The sequence below is a fragment of the Cucurbita moschata genome, unplaced genomic scaffold (assembly GCF_002738365.1).
Source record: "Cucurbita moschata cultivar Rifu unplaced genomic scaffold, Cmos_1.0 Cmo_Scf00005, whole genome shotgun sequence".
NCBI classification, from domain to species: domain Eukaryota; kingdom Viridiplantae; phylum Streptophyta; class Magnoliopsida; order Cucurbitales; family Cucurbitaceae; genus Cucurbita; species Cucurbita moschata.
The window spans coordinates 5,578,313-5,596,066 of NW_019268521.1; the positions used below are offsets into that span (position 1 = coordinate 5,578,313).

At 39.8% G+C, this 17,754-nt stretch overlaps 3 protein-coding genes across 6 annotated transcripts; 1 reads left to right on the forward strand and 2 right to left on the reverse strand.

Moving 5' to 3' along the window:
- Positions 1-143: 143 nt before the first annotated feature.
- Positions 144-3,704, reverse strand: LOC111443021. Its single transcript, XM_023080618.1, has 5 exons — positions 2,687-3,704; positions 2,039-2,091; positions 1,610-1,776; positions 1,360-1,511; positions 144-791 (listed from the first exon to the last, which is right to left on the reverse strand). The coding sequence occupies exons 1-5, from the start codon at positions 3,435-3,437 to the stop codon at positions 415-417; spliced, it is 1,500 nt and encodes a 499-aa protein (XP_022936386.1). The 5' UTR covers positions 3,438-3,704; the 3' UTR covers positions 144-414.
- Positions 3,705-4,507: 803 nt separating this feature from the next.
- Positions 4,508-8,251, reverse strand: LOC111443026 (NADH dehydrogenase [ubiquinone] iron-sulfur protein 7, mitochondrial). Its single transcript, XM_023080628.1, has 2 exons — positions 7,781-8,251; positions 4,508-5,025 (listed from the first exon to the last, which is right to left on the reverse strand). The coding sequence occupies exons 1-2, from the start codon at positions 8,182-8,184 to the stop codon at positions 4,791-4,793; spliced, it is 639 nt and encodes a 212-aa protein (XP_022936396.1). The 5' UTR covers positions 8,185-8,251; the 3' UTR covers positions 4,508-4,790.
- A 3,195-nt stretch (positions 8,252-11,446) lies between these two features.
- On the forward strand, positions 11,447-16,305 carry LOC111443192 (ras guanine nucleotide exchange factor P-like). Of its 4 annotated transcripts, none has more exons than XM_023080900.1 (6): positions 11,449-11,902; positions 11,998-12,238; positions 13,278-13,719; positions 14,556-14,946; positions 15,916-15,993; positions 16,088-16,305. In XM_023080900.1, the coding sequence occupies exons 3-6, from the start codon at positions 13,304-13,306 to the stop codon at positions 16,136-16,138; spliced, it is 936 nt and encodes a 311-aa protein (XP_022936668.1). In that variant the 5' UTR covers positions 11,449-11,902; positions 11,998-12,238; positions 13,278-13,303; the 3' UTR covers positions 16,139-16,305. The 4 variants fall into 4 exon arrangements, with proteins under 4 accessions (XP_022936669.1, XP_022936668.1, XP_022936665.1 ...); XM_023080897.1 differs by having other exon boundaries at positions 13,289-13,719; XM_023080901.1 differs by lacking the exons at positions 15,916-15,993; positions 16,088-16,305 and adding an exon at positions 15,879-15,899 and having other exon boundaries at positions 11,447-11,902; positions 13,289-13,719.
- Positions 16,306-17,754: the final 1,449 nt, after the last annotated feature.

Genomic DNA, 17,754 nt, shown 5'->3' on the forward strand with positions numbered 1-17,754 from the left:
TTGGAGTTTCGATGAGAGAGACCGACGAAAGAACGCGTGGGGATTGCTTGTGAGCAGACCATAGGAAACATGTGACCTTCATACACAACAAAAATGTAATATTTTCAGCTCATAGCCAGAGTAGGGAACGAACACAAAAGGCCTTTTGGAGTTCAGATCATATGTATTTTCATCATTTAAACCTACTGGCCTTGCATTGCCGTGAACATCATCTGATTAAATCCATAGTTTACACAGATTCTAATTTCAAGACCATATATATAACCCGATAAACGAAACGTTAAAGCCGAGAGGCGGTCTGCAGTGCAGGCACAAAATTCCTCCAAGGTATCATAGATAGGTGTTACAGACAGTCTCTCTCTCTATATATATATATAACTTCATATTAGCATCTGAAAGTGATGGATTCCTAAATCAAACCAATGGCAAAGATTTCTCTCTGAGTGGACTGTCATGGAGATGCTGCCTAAGGAACTTAATCCTCATGTCCCCTTTGTCATTCATGCAATCTTTCCTTTTTCTTCCATTTTCAATGCCGTTTGCAGTCAAGGTGATGGATGTTCCCTGTGCTGCTGCTGTAGCCACCGAATCAACCATGTCGAAGTCGCCAACGGAGGGATCCTCATCCATCGCATTCGTGACGCTGTTGGGGAAATTAACATCTGAGTTGTTCTTGCCATCTGGTTGTAAGAACTCAGCTCCTGACTTGGATATGATATCTCTGGCTCTGAACTTGGAGTTCAAATGGTCGAACACTCTCACCCCTTGATCTTCCAATACCAGAAGCCATTCTGAAGTTAAATCAATAATCGTCAGCCATTGATAAGAGAACATCAAACAAACACATCAATACATAACAGTTTTAGGAACCACGAGTCTCCACAATGATATGATATTATCCACTTTGAGCATAAGCTCTCGTAGTTCTGCTTTTGGTTTTCCTAAAAGGCCTCATGCCAACGGAGATGTATTCCTTACATATAAACCCATGATCATCCCCTTAATTAGCCAACGTGGGACTCCCTCCCAACAATCCTCAACGAACAAGTCTGTGTTGTACACTAATGTCACCTTCGTGTTCTTCAAACCATAGTTTCATTACCTGTAACAACCTAAGCCCACCGCTAGCAGATATTGTCCTCTTTAGGCTTTCCCTTTCAGGCTTCCCTTCAAGGTTTTTAAAACATGTTTGCTATGGAGAGGTTTCCACACCCTTATAAAGAATGTTTCGTTCCCCTCTCCAACCGATGTAGGATCTCACATTACCACTTAGAGAAATGCATGAAAATTTTCGCTACACTAAAAAAGAAAAAGTATTGCTTATGAAATCACTTGTAATGCACACGTATAGAAACAAACCAATAAGAGCCGTGGGTGTGGAGATGTTTGGTTGGCTCATCCTCTCGCTGAAGCCTGATTGGTTTCTGATCCAATTGATCAACTGAGAAGGCCAACAAGAATTGCGGAAGGCATTAATGTAGGACATAGCCTTGCTCAGATTGCCAGACTCTCTGCATCAATCAGATTGTGCACATTACATGCATAGCCAAGTTGAAATTGACATTAGAGATACTCTAGCTAACCTCTAGAACACTATGATTTGTTATACCTAAAGGATCGAATACCATTATCAGCAACAAATAACCAATTCAAACAAATAGCTCGTAAATCGGCGGCAGGTCGTTCGGTTCCAAATTGAAGTTTAAGGAACGGGTACTCTGGTATTATTGCAGCATCGTATAATACTTCTCGTAGAAGAACTTCATCTGCAGAGCCCTACAAAAGGAACAACTCAGGAAAATCAATGGTTTATTCCCTTTACCCCATCAAGGTGAATAAGCAATATTACTTCCAAAGATGCATCTGATCAAGCTTAAGCCACGATGGGCTTGTATCTGATGGATAGTAGCAGAGTTTTGCAGAACCTCAAACTACATCTCACGAGGAAAAGCCATCAATCTTGAAGTAGGAGTACTACAGCCACATATAATCATACTAAAGACATGGTAAACGAAGATATGAAGAAAGAAATACTGACCAACAAATGGGTAGTTGGCAAAACTGAGTGCAGCAGCATCCTGAAAAAAATATCTGATATGCACCAACAGATTTCAGATTACAAGCACCCAGAGTCATTGATAATAGGAGAAAAGATCGGATGCAGCTAAGAAAAGCTTGGTCATCCAGATATGTAGAGGGAATACGAACAAGAGAAGCCCTGAAAACATAATGAACGTGCAAGCAAAAGCCATTGGAATTTTTGTTTTATACCTCACATACAGAGATATTACTTTCAGAATTAGATTTGTTTGTGAAGAACATGGAACAATCTACTTGTTTATATGATTCCCAAGAGAAAGTATGTGCCTGCCATCCCTGATCTCCGGTTTTAGCAATGTTTACAGATAGCAATATCAGTATGATTCATGCCTTGTTTGCATGCATCAATATGATAGTTGAACAGAGCATCCAGTCAATGCATACCAAAATGAAAGCAAATAAACTGAAGATAGATATGCAAAATGCAACGCCCTGGCATTTATGAGATGAAATATGACATCTATGAGTAGATTAAAAGATCGGCGACAAGTACTTAACATGCTTTTGCTACCCAAGTTGTGGACAATCCAGGTTAATTAACAGTCTCGTGATATTAAAAAGAGGGAATACCAAAATCAAATCTCACCATAGAAGTGGCAACTACGAAACCCAGCAATCATTTGGACCGCCCGGCCGTGGAGTTCATTTTGCAGCTCTACCATGGACATGCGAGAGGCAAATTTCAAGCACAGCCTCAACAGAAAAGCTTCAAACATAACGATCCCAGCGAAGTAGCCCACCCCACCGTTGGTACTGATGCCTTGACAAATTTCATGGCTAACAAGCGGGAGAAAACCCTTCAAATCTTCTCCAGGTTTGTCCACCATCCAAACTCGTGCCAAATCCAGAAAATAAGGACCAAACCTCAAGAAACTACCGTCCTCCTCGGATTCTTGACCACAACAAATGCTGATATAACTTACAACGCCGTCGATCAAATTCTCAGCCTCCTCCTTCGATGTTTTCTTCTCGACGATCAAATCGAAGAGACAGTAAATAACCGGGGCCAGCACCGCGATTCTTTTCGACGAACAGGAAGATGCTGTGCAAGAAACAAGGAGTTGGAATAAATCCTTAACAGCCAGAAGTGTTTCGGAAGAATCTCGGGCCGTGGATTTAGCGGTGTGAAACGTCAGAGCAGAGTAAAACCACACAACAGCCACCGGTGGGTCGGGCAAATTTCGCAGCAAACGAGAGAAAATGGGAATGAAGTTGGAGAAATCGGTAACTCCTTTGCGATATTCATCAAAGAAACGTTGGATTGATTCTGAAAGCATCAAGCCATAAGGGTCTAGCTGGTTTGGAACTACGAGTAGCTGCGATCGGGTTTCGTTCATCTTCAAGTAACAGAATCAAATGGAAGTAGTGATAGAGAGATGAGTGTCTGGAGAAGCGGTATAAGGAAGGTATAAAATGAAGTGGAATGGAAGCTGTGTGCAGTTTTGAAACCCTAGATACCCGGGTTTTGAAGAAAGCTTGGAAAAAGGAGGGAAATTTGTAGGATTTCAGTGACGTTAAACATTTTGAAATGGCAACGAATTCAAATATTGCAAAATTAAACAAATCTTGCTTCCTTCTGCTTCTTCAATCACATCATGAATCATCATAACACTGGGCTTTCCATTATTATCAACAGATTAATTGGTTTTTTTTTTTTACTTAATTGTCTAATGAACACTGATCGACAGAGGGTGCTTCCAATAAACCCAATCATATTGTCGTAACCATAAACCAGAAAGTGGAAAAGAATGGAGGCAAAACTTCCATGGTGAAACCTCACAAATTGTTTCTTCATCATTCATTTATAAGATTCTCTCATCATATCAACTAACTATCAGTTATGAACTGACACAAGATTCTCCCTCACATTACCAAAAGAAGAATTGAATATAATCTTATGGCTTAATTATCTAATCAATTATAAATTGATAGGATTAATTCTCGACTTCCCCTACCAACAGTCATATATATATATATATATCTCGTCTCTTTAAAAAATCTCTCTCTACCCTCGTTTTGTAAAACCTTTTTCTTAAACTAAGGCCAGAGACTCGAGCATACGTCCAAGACGTAAGAACGAATTGGCTTAACTCACTTGAAAGTGAGTGCCGCACAATCGCAAGTTCGCTGCCATAAGGAGTGCGATTATGACAAGTGGTAGGCTAACTGCAATGCATAACGGGCTAAAAGTTGACAATATCTGCTAACCCAGTGGACTTGAGCGGTTACAAATAGTATCAAAGTCAAACACCGCGGTATGTCAATGAAGAAGCTAAGTCCCCAAGGGGTGAATTGTGAGATCACATATCAATTGGAGAGAAAACAAAGCATTTAAAGGTGTGAAAACCTCTCCTTAAAAATCGACAATATCTAATAGCGATGAGCTTAGGCATCTACGGAATTAAAATTTGGGAGGAGGAATTGATAAATGCCATTAACAATAATCAGAAGACATTAAATTGAGTTGAAAAAATCAGGAAGCATGAGAAAACTCCAAAGTTAAAGGAGGCACATAATTCTTTGCCTCCAGAATAACAGGAAAAAAACCATCATCAAGGGCGATCTCAGTTATGGGGTCTTATTGAAATATCACTCATAATCTTCTATTTCATTTCCACAAACCTTGTAATATAGCTTATTATACTTCCAAGAATCCACCAACGTCCAATAGTCGACTTGGATGGATGGTCTCACTTGGTCCACCAATGGAGGAAATCTTTGCGTCTGTTGATCTTCTTCTGCAACTGAAGAATTCCGTAGAGTAATGCCTCAGCAGTAGGAGGGCAACCGGGAACATAGATATCGACAGGGACAATCCGGTCGCAACCCCGAACCACTGCGTAAGAGTAGTGATAGTATCCACCACCATTTGCACAGCTTCCCATGGATATAACCCACCGTGGTTCTGGCATTTGATCATAAACCCTGCAGAGAACAAAAAGAGTAAAGGCGTGCGAATTGATTTATCAAAATACACCACAAAAGGAAGTTACAGAGTTCGACTAATAAAAAAACCCAACAGAAAAATTGAAACATTTAGAACTTCAAATAAACACAAATTTTCTCAACCGAATACATAAAGTCTAGTTCAGAGGATTCCAAAACCACATTCGTCCTAAAAGAGCTGTCAGAAGTAATCCTCATCATTTCTATTTGTAACCTGGACTCTATGTTTAGAAACATAAAATGATCAAGTGTGTCAGACAGACGAGTGCCAATTGTTAACTTTGAATCGCTAGATAAGCACAGGAAGATCCCACATTCGCTGGCGAGGGGAACGAAACGTTTCTTATAAAAGTGTGAAAACCTCTTCCTAGTATGCGCATTTTAAAACCTTGAGGGGAAGCCCATAAAGGAAAACCCAAAGAAGAAAATATCTGTTAGCGGTGGGCTTGAGCCGTTACAAGTGATATCAGATCAAGACACCGAGTGGTGTGCCAGCGAGGATGCTGGTCCCCCAAGGGGGTGGATTGTGAAATCTCACATTGGTTGGAGAGGGGAACGAAGCATTCCTTATAAAAGTGTGAAAACATCTCTCTAGTAGACGCGTTTTAAAACCTTGAGGAGAAGTCGATAAGGGAAAGCCCATAGAGAACAACATCTATTATTAGTGGGCTTGGGCTGTTACATTTCCATCTTTATCATCACATGTCAAGACATCGTTGATCCCACAATGCTCACAGCCTTACAAAGTTCACTAATGCCTAGCAATAAAACCTTGTGTGTTGGTGAATGTCCAACAGGTCCAAAGTAAAACTTGAATGGCTCCAAGGCCTTGACCAGCATGGTTATCCTTGAGGTTAAAAGGCACAATTTTTGTTGAAAACCCTAAAGATTACAGAAACAATACATTAAGCACAGTCTTTCTTCAAGTTCTCATTGAAAAGAATGAATAAATCAAGGGATTTCCTAAACTTAGAAGAAGATCAAAACTCAACTATCGTAGCATTCTCAGATCAAACAACAAAGATAATGGTTCGCCAACTGCCAACAGTAAGCTTGAGTTTGAAGCTTATAAATGAAGGTACGCAACATCCAGGCCAATCAGTGATATGGAACTCTTAGAAGAACTCTTTAAACAAAGAATATCCGTTAAAGGCAAGGGATGAAAATCTAGCCATAGCAGAAACAGTCATAAACATTGACGTACAAATACAGATAAGAAATGGTTGTATTTGAATTTAGTATGCCAAGTGCCAACCACATTGGAGTGATGGACACATTCCTTACCCAAAAATAATCTGAATCAGTGACCTCTCTGGCCACTAAACAACCTTGAATTATTTTGAGACACAAAAACATGTTATTTCACTCAAAATAAAGCACATCCTAATCTCCCGCAAGTACAAGCCATACAACCACATATATGAGACCAACAGCTCACAGAATTTTGCATCTCATTGTCCTAATTGTTCCATTCTATGAGAAAATTTTCACGAACAGTATTTAGAGATTCCCTGGTCATATTAACACTTCATTTTTACCCATCAAGATTAAATAATAAGAAGTCTAGCGTGAGGCTGGTATCTATATTGGGTTATTCCTGTAGACTTAGTTTCATTTCCCTCAATAAAATAGAAATTCATGCATGACAGCCTTATGTAAGCTACTTCATAATTTTTTTACCCAATTAGTGTCCAGGCCTTGGGTAAAATGTAACTACAGTGAGGAACACTTGACCCTACTACCTTCAAAAGCCCAAGAAATCCATAGGATAGTAAATCCCAAGTAGATGTCCACCAAAACTTGCGCTCATTCCTTCAATAGATAAAACACAACTTAAAGAACAAACGCTGTACAGTGGAAAATGTAATTATTTTGTGGCTTATAAACAGCATGAACAAAAACCAGAACTAAAATTAGAAGAGAATAGCTAAGAATCCTTTTCCATTGGACTTTATTAAGAAGTTAGCTATTGATATTATGACTTCAGCAATTCATGTCAGCTTGCGGACGTACATACTTTCTGTGCACATCATGCCATGATGATGAAGTGAAAAAAACTGTGCACATGAACTAGTTTGAAGATTGCTTCATAAAATTTCCTTGTAAACCATGGGAGTCATATGTGATGGAGGAAATTCATGAAAACATATAACATGAACGTAGGTAAGAAAAATGATTTATTGAGACAATTTCCCAATTTGTATTCCTCACAAACTCGGTCAATCCAAAGTATCAAAAACAATCAACCCTTTTTTCATAAGGTTGACATAGAGGCCGAAGCATCGTATTCTTGACAATCACTACATCTAATCAAAATCAATTTGACCCAAGAAATAAGAAAACACAGCATAAAATTTACTAGTATAAGCCACTTAAAGTTCTGAAGCTAAACCCCTAAAACCTCTGACCTTTAAGTTAACAGACAAATTTCAGGAAAAAATAAGTATACTACGAACATTACAGACGGGAATAATATCTCTACGAGTTTAGATGAGCAAAATAATTGCGCGCTACAACGTCCAGGTGGGGAACAATCGACAAAAGGAACAACCCCAGAAACTGAAAAATTGCACAATTCTAAACTTCGATCTCAATATGAAATATGCCGTCAATCTACTAATTCAATCAATTATCCAGTTAGGTCCAAGAATTCTGCATTAAACGTAAATCTTCGAGCAAACAAATTTCTAATGCGAGGGAGAGAGGGAGAGAGGGAGAGAGGGAGAGAACTGACTTTCGAAGAGCTGGGGCCATCTTGTTGGTGAGGGTACCAGCAACAATCATACAGTCAGATTGCCTAGGGCTGGGACGGAAGATGACACCGAAGCGATCAAGGTCATAGCGGGCAGCACCAGTGTGCATCATTTCAACGGCGCAACAAGCAAGGCCGAATGTCATGGGCCAGATAGAGCCGCGGCGAGCCCAGTTCAAGAGGTCATCAACCTTCGAGATCACATACTCAGCCGCTTTGGGAAGCCCCGTCGGGGACGAGGTCGAAGGAGGCGGCGGCCTCGCATACGGCGTCGGAGAGGCGGTCGACGAAGAAGACAAAGCTGGGGCAGTGGTATGAAGAGAAAAAGCTCCCCGTGCAGCAAGCAGATGAGGGATGCGAGTGGAAGCTCGGCTCACAGCGGCCATTGCCACGGATCAAGATTCAGAACTTCCGATACAGACCGAAATGGAAAATGAGAACTAAAAATCCGCGAATCGGTATTATTCCTAATTACCAACGTCGTCTGTTCGCGTGGCGCGCTATTGGCTCTACATAGAAACGACGTGTCGAATACCTTTGGGCCCAGAATATAAAAGCCCATACCATTTCATCCCAGCCCAGCCCAATATCTCCGGTCTTTTCGGTAAATTCATAATCAGAATGTAGGGTTGTTTACGAATCTCCTCTATAAATATCTACTGAATCGTAGATTTCGAATCATCTTCTTCCCCGCTTCGACTTCTCCTGCATCTTTTTGAACTCTCCCTCCATTTCTTTTACTTATTTTCACTCTTTTTACTATCGATCTGCATCGTTTTTGTTCGCTAAGAGATTCTTTTGAGATCTTGAATCGTATACTGTTTGTTCTTTCTTCTAACATTTCGATTAAATGGGTTATATTCGGAATTGGCTCTATAATCGAGTCAGCAGCAGGCGCCGTTTTGGTGGCGATCCGACTGCCGCATGGAGCCGACATTTGGTTACCGGAAGAAGATCCTTGAAACTCACTTGTTTCAAGACACAATGCCCGGTCGACATTTCTTGGATTCTAACCCTATCATCTGCAAGTTCTTTTAAATTTTTGTTTTCTCTGATTTTTTTTTTTTTTTTTGGTAGTTTTTTGGTTTTGAATTGGCACTGAAGTCAGACACGGGTGTTTGTTCTTTAATCTTACAACAAGCAACCTTTTGCACGGTGCCTATAATGAGCTGCTGAACACGATTGGGGGAAACATTTATTGTGATTGTATCCTTCAAATTTTAAGCAGCGAAATTGTGGATTCGTTTCCAAGTTTTAAAACTACTAAATGTTAGAATCATTCTTTGATTATACACTTATTTATTAAGATTATTAGTAATGACATGGTTATCTGCGTTTTTGTTGGATTGCCTTTAATCTGCGAGAAGCCTTATTGATATTACTTGTATATTCGTGGTTTATTTAGTTCACCAGGTTACCAGGTTATGTGGCCGTTTTCCTTGGTTCAATCCGGATTGTGGAGGGTTCACGGAAGCTTGATTTTGAATTCCTGTTCTTCGTTTTTTTAGTTTGTATGCTTTAAAATTCATAAGATATTGTTAGCATCATCGATGACAATCAAGGCAGATTAGAGCCTGTAATATTACCAATTTCAGATAACATTCGAAATTCATTCTACGCTTTTGTTTTTGGTATTTTGTGTATCCTTCACCATGTATCATTCATTTCCGCCCTGAATCGTACTCTAAGAGTGATATTCTCATTAACCTATAGTCCTAATCTGTCAACTCAGCTCAAATAATCTATCAGTGAGCCTAGATTGTTACTTCTTGATCCTCTTATGTTCCAATTACTTCGATGTATAGTAACCATGTATGTGAATGTATTCTATTTGAAGTTGACGGAAGATCTTTAGTGATTGTTGTTAAGTGTTCATATACCATAAGTGGATTCTTGAGAAGAGAGGAGCGAGGTAGTATCACCTAGTTAAGAATAGTTAGATCTACATTGGATCATGGTTGAATCACCCATCTATCCTCATCCATGGAACGAGATTAGTATGTTGTGTAATGTTTCTCGGATGATTCACATCGAGCCCTAATAAACACATTGGTTTATCCATGTGCCTTGACCTTAATAGCCCAGTTGTCACACCTTGATGTTGTTGGATGAGATTTAAAGCCTAAATTAAAAAAGAATCATATCAGAAAAAATCGATTAAAAATTTAATTAATTGATATTTATCCCTCTTGAACAATGAACTTGGTGAATTTGACGTGGGATGGATGAGATCAATTGTAATGGGAAGGTGGGACCCGAAACCTCATACCCATGCTTCGGTGGAATTTCAATCTTTTGTTAGAGGTGGATCCACGTCATCTCCAATTTTAAAGATTCTGCTTCAGCAACACCTTGATCAACGGCTCTGATTCATCCAAGTTGGTGCCTGGTGGGTCCCATTTTGTGCATGCTTGAAGATTCGTTAAATTTAAGTGCGGGGATGGGGTTATATTAATCAATTAAATGTCTATTAATTGGCAATTATTTAATTATGCAAACATCAGCCAATTGATTGCGCCGTTCATTTCTTCTTTGCTGTCTCAAACACCACTCCTCCCCAAGAATTAGTGTGTTAAATTATAAATTTGGTTGTTAGCTATATTTATATATTTAAATAGACACTATCTACTAGTGGTGGACTTAGGATATTCAACATCCACCGTGTAGGCAGCAGAGAGAGTGATGGTGTGGCAGAGGCTCTTCTCCAAAACTTGACTGTTGCCTTTTCAACAAACCCAAAACGTCAAAGGGAAAACTAAGAACCTACTAAACTAACAACTATGGAGGTGAAACCCTGGCGTCGATACTGGTTAGAACCGCCGTTCTCAGTAGTCGGAGAGGCTATCCATGTCCGGGAGAGTGCTTCAAGCGGTAGGCTTCAATGATGGAGAATAACAACAAATTTGGAGTTAAATAACACGTGAGGTCATTGAGAATAACAACAAATTTAATAACACGTGAGGTCGTTTCATTTTTGCTTGCATGACTCGGCAAAGAAAAATCACATTTATGGTACATTAAAAAATAATTAAAACTTTTCTCCAATGAATAGTAAATGAGAGAATCCAAATAAATATTGAATTAAAGAAAATTAAAATCATTATACATTAATACCAAATAATTATATATTTTAAAAAATATATAGATAAAATCATCTTATATTATAGTTTAGTAATCGAATCTTATAATACAAATTCTGAAAATAATCGGACTTGGAAGTAATTAAATAAAATAAAAAATAAAAAAAGTCAAGTGGGTAGAGATTTCCTGCAACACGTCTGTAGCATGATAGGCGGGGTCGTATTAGATACCATTCACCATGGTTAGATAATTAACCAGGGTTAGTTCCCGAGAGCGGACCCAATGGCCCTGCAAATTCATTCTGCTCCAAATGGGCCGTCGCACAGACCCATTTATTTTCCCCAAAATTAACACAGAAACTTGACGGCGTTGAAGATTCCGTTTGACGTCAAAAAATGCCGTGAGGGAAAAAAAGGGGTAGGAACAAACGAGGCGACGCCGTAACGCGGACATAGAGGGGGAACGATGGTGAGATGGAAGGAGAGCCGTTTGATGTGTGATGAACGGTGGAGAAAGCAGTGTGGGATTCAATCTGTAATGGAGGGTATAAAATTCCGTTTCTTCTAGGACGGGCAGAAGGGTGAGTTTTGTATTTGTTGAAAAGGAGGGACGAAGAAGAAGAAGCTCTCTGTAGTTCTTGTGGCGCTCCATCAAATCTCTTCCTTTTTTCATTTTTTCTCTCCTTATTGGTCCGCAATCGGGACTAAGTTTAGTGTTCTCAATTCGAGTCTGAAATGCTGAGGATCTTTCATTTGTAGACAAGCTCGCAGGAGGAACAATTTCGTTCCTTGCTTCAATTTTTCTCCGTCTTCTGGAATTGATCTGTCTGAATGGAAAGTCAAGAGGCGTGATTGTTCTTCTTCTTCTTTTTTTTCGCGAATACGTTCCGGAGTTTTTTAGTTGTAGAAATTCGAAGTGGATTTGATTTCGGAGCGAATTTCGCTTCCTTATTTGGCCAATCGGGTTCGTTTCATTTGTAATCACCTGAAGGCGGTCTTGTAGTTTACAGAGGCTTGCGAATTTGTGAGAAATTCTTTCACTGCGTTGTCTGGTATTTTTGTTTTGCGTTGTGAAATGACTTCGTTAATTGATTTTCTTTAATCTGTGTTTCCTTGCAGATGCATTTTAAACGGATTTAAGCGTTTATTTGAAGAAAATCCGAACTGTTGGAAAGATTGGAGACTGGATATTGCCGATGGGAACACGCTTTTTCTTCGACAGTCGAAGAAGACAACTCTGAGAGATGGAACTCCGTCGTTGCAATTTGGTTTCTGATTCGCATTTTCGCATAGTCTCAAGAGTAAAAGAAGCAAGCATCGTCTAGTTTTTTGCTGCGTTTGGAATTTCTTTGAATCACAGGTAAAGAAAATTTTCCTGAATCGTAGATCGTGTGTATTTAACTCGGATTTTGAGATTTAGTCCGGGAGTTTGGTGTGCAGTTGTTTTGTATTGTGGCTTCTTTCGCTTTTCCCCCATTCGATGGTGGTGGTTGGGAGCGGAGAGGTTCTTTTTAAATTCAACTTCTATTTGATTCTTCGTTATTCTTCTTCTCACGGCACCAATCGCCCTCGTTTGCTTCCCTTTTGATTTTCCGCGCTGGTTTTTGTTTGCTTCAGTTGAAGTTTTCAGGTAATGCATCAATTTTATTGACCTCCTTTTCCTCCATTTTCAACTCTCTCTTGCTCTTCTTCAAGAAGTGTACTTCTTCCATTATTCTTCTCATCCTCATTTCGAAGAATCAGAGAATTTTTTTTATTCATCTGGTGACAGAATATCTTTCTCTGGGTGGCTTCTCGAATTTCCATCTCCAAAACTGTTCACGGATGGGATTTTCCCCCCTTTCGTTCTATGCCTGTTTCCTTCATTGGATTTCTCGCTATTTGGAGAAACCAGTTTGAACCATGTTCTTCGTTTGAAAACATAGAAGGGGAAACTAATTCTTCGTGTGTTTTCGTCTTTCGCAATATCAGCCGAATTTTCCCAGTTTTTGTTCTCATTTGATTTCGTCAATGCATTCACCATTTTTGGATTTCTGGCTTAGATCTAATTTCTTCCCCGCCCAAAAGGAAAAGAAACCTCCTCGTTTTGATTCTTGCAATCAAGTTTTCCCGATTTTGATCTCGCATAATTAAGATCCCAGCAGAATTTCTGTTTTTTTTTTTTTTTTTTCCTTTTCGTTTTCCCAAGCCCTCTCAATTATGAGTTATCTGAACTTGGAAATAGCCGGACGCTCATCTTGTTTACCTGTTTTGTTGTTGAGTTTCTTTTTATTTTTATTATTTAGCCCATGTGGGTGTTGGATGCAAAATCCAACACAATCTCTCCATCCATTTCCCCCTTCGCTTACTTTTGGAGATTAACCATGGTTTATCATCGAAACTAACTTGGGTTAGCTTAGCTCCATTACAGTTATTTAAGAGCCTGATGGAAAGGGATCCACTGAGAAACAATAATAGCTACGGCACCGCCAATAACAAAGTGGACACATCGGGGAGAAGCGGCGGAGGAGGAGCCGAAGCGTCGTTGCTATTGAGGTCCAGTTGCGATGCCGCAAAACAGACTGCACCATCGTACTTCGTTTTGCAGTGGGGAAACCGGAAGCGGCTTAGATGCATGAAGGTCCAAGGCAGCAGAGACAAAACCGACCCCGCCGCTCCGGCTCACCGGACCACCGCCCGGGTCGACCGTCGAGTCGTAAGAGCCGACAAAGACTCCCCGAACCGGACCAGCATCACCCATTCTCCTGCCAATCACAGTAATATCAGCAATGGGTATTTGAATCTACGGCAAAGAGCCTCATCGCCTCAGCTCCCCCCTCCTCCTCACCAGCGAATTCTCAGGTACTTACTTCCCCCATTTGTTTAAACAATTCAAATATATGCTTAATCTATAGTAGTGGATGATGTCTGATTACTTGAACTATGAGTGGAGTTCTTTTTAGTTCTTTTATTTGTTTATTTGTTTTTTTTTTTTTTTTTAAGAACATGGTTGGTATTCTGGTAGATAAATTAAGGACGAAATTATGAATAAAATATTAGAATTTGCAATTTGAAGTAAAGAAAAAGTGTAAGGAGGGGAAGGTGCATTAAAGTGATGCTGAAATTGAAGAGGTAGGGAAGATGGTTTGTGAATGATGAGCCAATGGGGCATTTTTTTGGTGGGCAACTCTGTGTTGGCATAAGCTTTTTGTAGCGACCAATGGGAGCCGTGGGATCATTAATTTGGGATTAGGAAAGGGTGGTGGTCCCCACACACACGCCCTCACGTCGTCGTCACACGTAATCTTAACCATCCTGAAAGAACTTGTTAATCGGACGGCATCGAAGAAGCCACATCCGTCCCATCCTCTTACTTTTCATTAAAGAAAAGAAATTTAAGAGAGAGCATCATCCTGAGAGAAACAAAGAAAGAAATCAAGAAAATCCAAACCCAAAAAACCCCCCCTCCCCACATTCGCTTTACCTGTTCTCACCGATTTTAAAGATCCCTTCCCCAAGGTCAATTTTGGAATTTTACTTCCCTTCTAAATCATCCCTCCCACGAGTTTCTGTTTTCACTTTTTTTCTTTTTCAAAATCTTCACTGCTTTCCTTCCGGTTTATCATTTACGATAATACTCCTACTTAAAACGCCTTTTCCTTTTTTTCCTTTTTTGTTCTGTTTTTTTTATTAATTAGGAACTCAGAGACGGCGGGGGCGATGAGAGGAAACGGCAACGCCGGTGTTAGGGGAATTGCCTCACCGGACAGGGTGGCGCACGATAGAAGAGGAAGCAACAACAACCACCACCACCACCATCATCACTCCAACAACAACAACAACAGCAGCCATCACCACAATGACAATAACAACAAATCAGCTGCCACATCGGACACGGCGCACGATAGTAAAAAGGGCGGGTCTTCATCCGGTGGCAGTGGGGAGGCAGCCGTGCCCCAAGTGTGGCCGCCAAAATTCGCTATTGCTTTGACGAACAAAGAGAAGGAGGAGGATTTCTTGGCCATCAAGGGCTCCAAGTTGCCCCAGAGACCCAAGAAACGAGCCAAGGTTATCCAACGCACCGTCAACGTAAGCCTCCCTTTCTCATCCTCTTTTAACTATCAATTCATTATCTTTTGTTTCTTTTAGTTTGCTTTTTGTGTGGCATAGGAAGTGATCTTACTTAAAATTAAGAAAGAAAAAAAAATGAAAGCGTAGGAATTTATTCATAGAAGTCTTCCTGGGATGCTACAAAACAACACTGAAGCTTTCACGGGCTGCGTTTGGGTCACATTCTTTTATGGGATAGGACAGGGTGTACGGTAATTTTCAGGTTGGCTGCTGTGCTGTTGTTTGTATCTCTCTCCTTGTCTTCTCGGCATTCTCGACATATGTCTGGGTAGAACCAAAACAAAAAAGGGAACAATTTTGGTAAAAAGCATGTCTCATTGTTTTACTATATAAAGAAAATAATTAATATTTATCTGGGGTTCTTCTTTAATTAAGTGAATCAAAAAAATTGAAGATAAATCTAAAACCGACTAAGGAAGCTCAGACGTCCTTGTTTGGGGGATAAAGTAAGGTTTGTTTGATGACTTCGGGCAAGTATAAATATTAGTAAATTGGGTTACAAAAGGGGTTAGTAGAGAGTAATTACTTGGGGGAGGGGGGGATTAGTTAAATAAATTGTACTAATTATAATTAATAGAATAATAAAGAGGATGGTCCGATGGAAATGGAGGTGCATCGGATGCCAATTGATTCCTAACATGTGTACGGTGATGATTGGGTGGGGGTTATCAGACTGCAAATGAATGGGCCCCTAACTTTTGTAAAGAATGTGCTTTTTTAGATTGGGCCCCGAAGCAGTTGACTGATGAACCCCACCTCCAAACCATTATTATTTCACTTGATGATGCATAGTATATTGTGTTATTGAATGTGGGTGGCATTATTTTATTTTGGATGGGGTGTTGTTGGTTTGCTTTATTCCATTGAAATATAGGTACTATGTGTTGTAGTATTAACCATGGGGTTGGACGTTGGTTATGGTTGCAGCTGGTGAGTCCGGGGTCTTGGCTATCTGATCTGACTCTCGAGCGGTATGAAGTTCGGGAGAAGAAGATTTCTAAGAAGGTGAGTCTCTAGCTAATGATTTGTTATGATTGATTCGATTTGATCGTGTTAGTTAATGGAGATTTATGATTAATGGTTTGATCATTGATGGCAGAGGCCGAGAGGATTGAAGGCAATGGGTAACATGGAGTCGGATTCAGAGTGAAATGAGTGAGTATCCTTTGGAGATGCCATTAATGTACAAACTCTATGGATTCCCTTTTTAAAAATGGTTATTAGCCAGATTGAAAGGGCAGAGCAGAGAAAGTAGGCAATTCTTTTTTGTTCCTTTCCTCTCTTTTATTTTATTCATTCATTCATCCTTCTTGAAAATGGCTTCGCTTCACAGTTTTATGGGTGAGTGGAATATGCCAATTGAATAAGCTAGCAAAGAGGGGTTTTAAACTTTAAAAGCTTTAAGATAGAGAAGAGAAGAAGTTTGTATGATGTTCTCTTGGTCGGGTGAAATTGTTTCGACGAGAGTTTTTTACTCAGCCAGAATCGAGTTTCAGTTTGGTTGAAGATAATAGTTATATTGGTTTGATCTTGGTGCAAATGAAACGAGTTTACGACCCAATAAAACGAGTTCATCATATTTAATTTTGTACACTTCAAACTTTAACCCTAGAAATTTAAGCTCAATTGGGCATTGAAAGAGGGATGTATGGTATACAAATAGTAACTACATTTCCCGTGGCTCTTCGATAATCTAAGCAAAACAAAAGTAAACTGTGAAATATATTTTGAAATGAAGTGATAATGGACCCTTCGAAAATCGCAGAGGCATATTTGGCGTCGGTTGCACAAGCAGCCAACGGAAAGAAACCCACAGACAAACCGCGTGATTCGTTCAAAATATCCCATGCTACGTGGCCACGTGTTAATGGAGATACTTCTCTCTATCGATCCCACGCGTATCCCGAAGCACATGGCCAGGCCGTCCCTTCGGCTCTTAATTGAAATTGAACTCATATTTCCTATAATGTGCAACGATTAATCACGTTGCTCATAACAGTTTTCGATCGATATAATCCCCTCTACTAAGATTACTTTTAGATAGCGCCTTCTAGCTGTCCCATTGATAATGAGAGTCTACCATAGATTCATAGAACCCAGCATTAAGATTCAATTCTATTCTAGACGAGGACGGATTTTGTTCATAACACCTGGCCCCTAATTGTTTTGCCAGAATTTTCATTTTAACTTCTGAAGTTCTAATCAGCCAGAAATTGTTAAGACAGTCTCGTTTGGACAGGATGGTTTGGCAACAGGAAACGGAACCACTAGGCTTCATTACGCTCTCCGATTACATATAATCAGCAATATAAATATTAAGCAATTCCGATTGAACAAAATAGTAATGAGAGAAGTGAAAATAAAGTGGAGACTAACAATATCACGAAAGGGAGTAGAAAATTGAAATAACTTATTTACTCAAATAATGTCGATATAAAAAATAACAATGATGAGACAACACACAATGAATACATGAATACAAACCAGCAGTCTCTAATTAAATCTAATCTCAACACCGAAGAGCATGTCCTATACACTCAATATAATCGTCAATCAAACCCTCAATAATCGAGCATCAGTATCGAATCCATGGATAAAATCACAAAAAGCGTACGAAATATCAATGTGAGCTTCAAGCCTTGAGTGCAGATCCAAAGACGAGAGCGACGAAAGCACCAACGCAAGCGACGCTCAACGACGGGACGACAGAGGTAGCCGGAGAAGCCGGTGCAGGAGCAGGGGACTCAGCAGATTGTGCAACTGCAA

What these genes read in the sequence shown, in the direction of transcription:
- LOC111443021 (XM_023080618.1), bottom strand. Translation starts at nt 3,437, where the DNA reads ATGAACGAAACCCGATCGCAGCTACTCGTAGTTCCAAACCAGCTAGAC. An exon ending in AATGGTATTCGATCCTTTAG is followed by an intron (nt 1,512 to 1,609) that starts GTATAACAAATC and finishes TGATTGATGCAG; the next exon opens with AGAGTCTGGCAATCTGAGCA. An exon ending in CACACCCACGGCTCTTATTG is followed by an intron (nt 792 to 1,359) that starts GTTTGTTTCTAT and finishes ATTTAACTTCAG; the next exon opens with AATGGCTTCTGGTATTGGAA.
- LOC111443026 (XM_023080628.1), bottom strand. Translation starts at nt 8,184, where the DNA reads ATGGCCGCTGTGAGCCGAGCTTCCACTCGCATCCCTCATCTGCTTGCT. An exon ending in ATGGCCCCAGCTCTTCGAAA is followed by an intron (nt 5,026 to 7,780) that starts GTCAGTTCTCTC and finishes TGTTCTCTGCAG; the next exon opens with GGTTTATGATCAAATGCCAG.
- LOC111443192 (XM_023080900.1), top strand. Translation starts at nt 13,304, where the DNA reads ATGGAAAGGGATCCACTGAGAAACAATAATAGCTACGGCACCGCCAAT. An exon ending in TTATCCAACGCACCGTCAAC is followed by an intron (nt 14,947 to 15,915) that starts GTAAGCCTCCCT and finishes TTATGGTTGCAG; the next exon opens with CTGGTGAGTCCGGGGTCTTG. An exon ending in AGAAGAAGATTTCTAAGAAG is followed by an intron (nt 15,994 to 16,087) that starts GTGAGTCTCTAG and finishes CATTGATGGCAG; the next exon opens with AGGCCGAGAGGATTGAAGGC.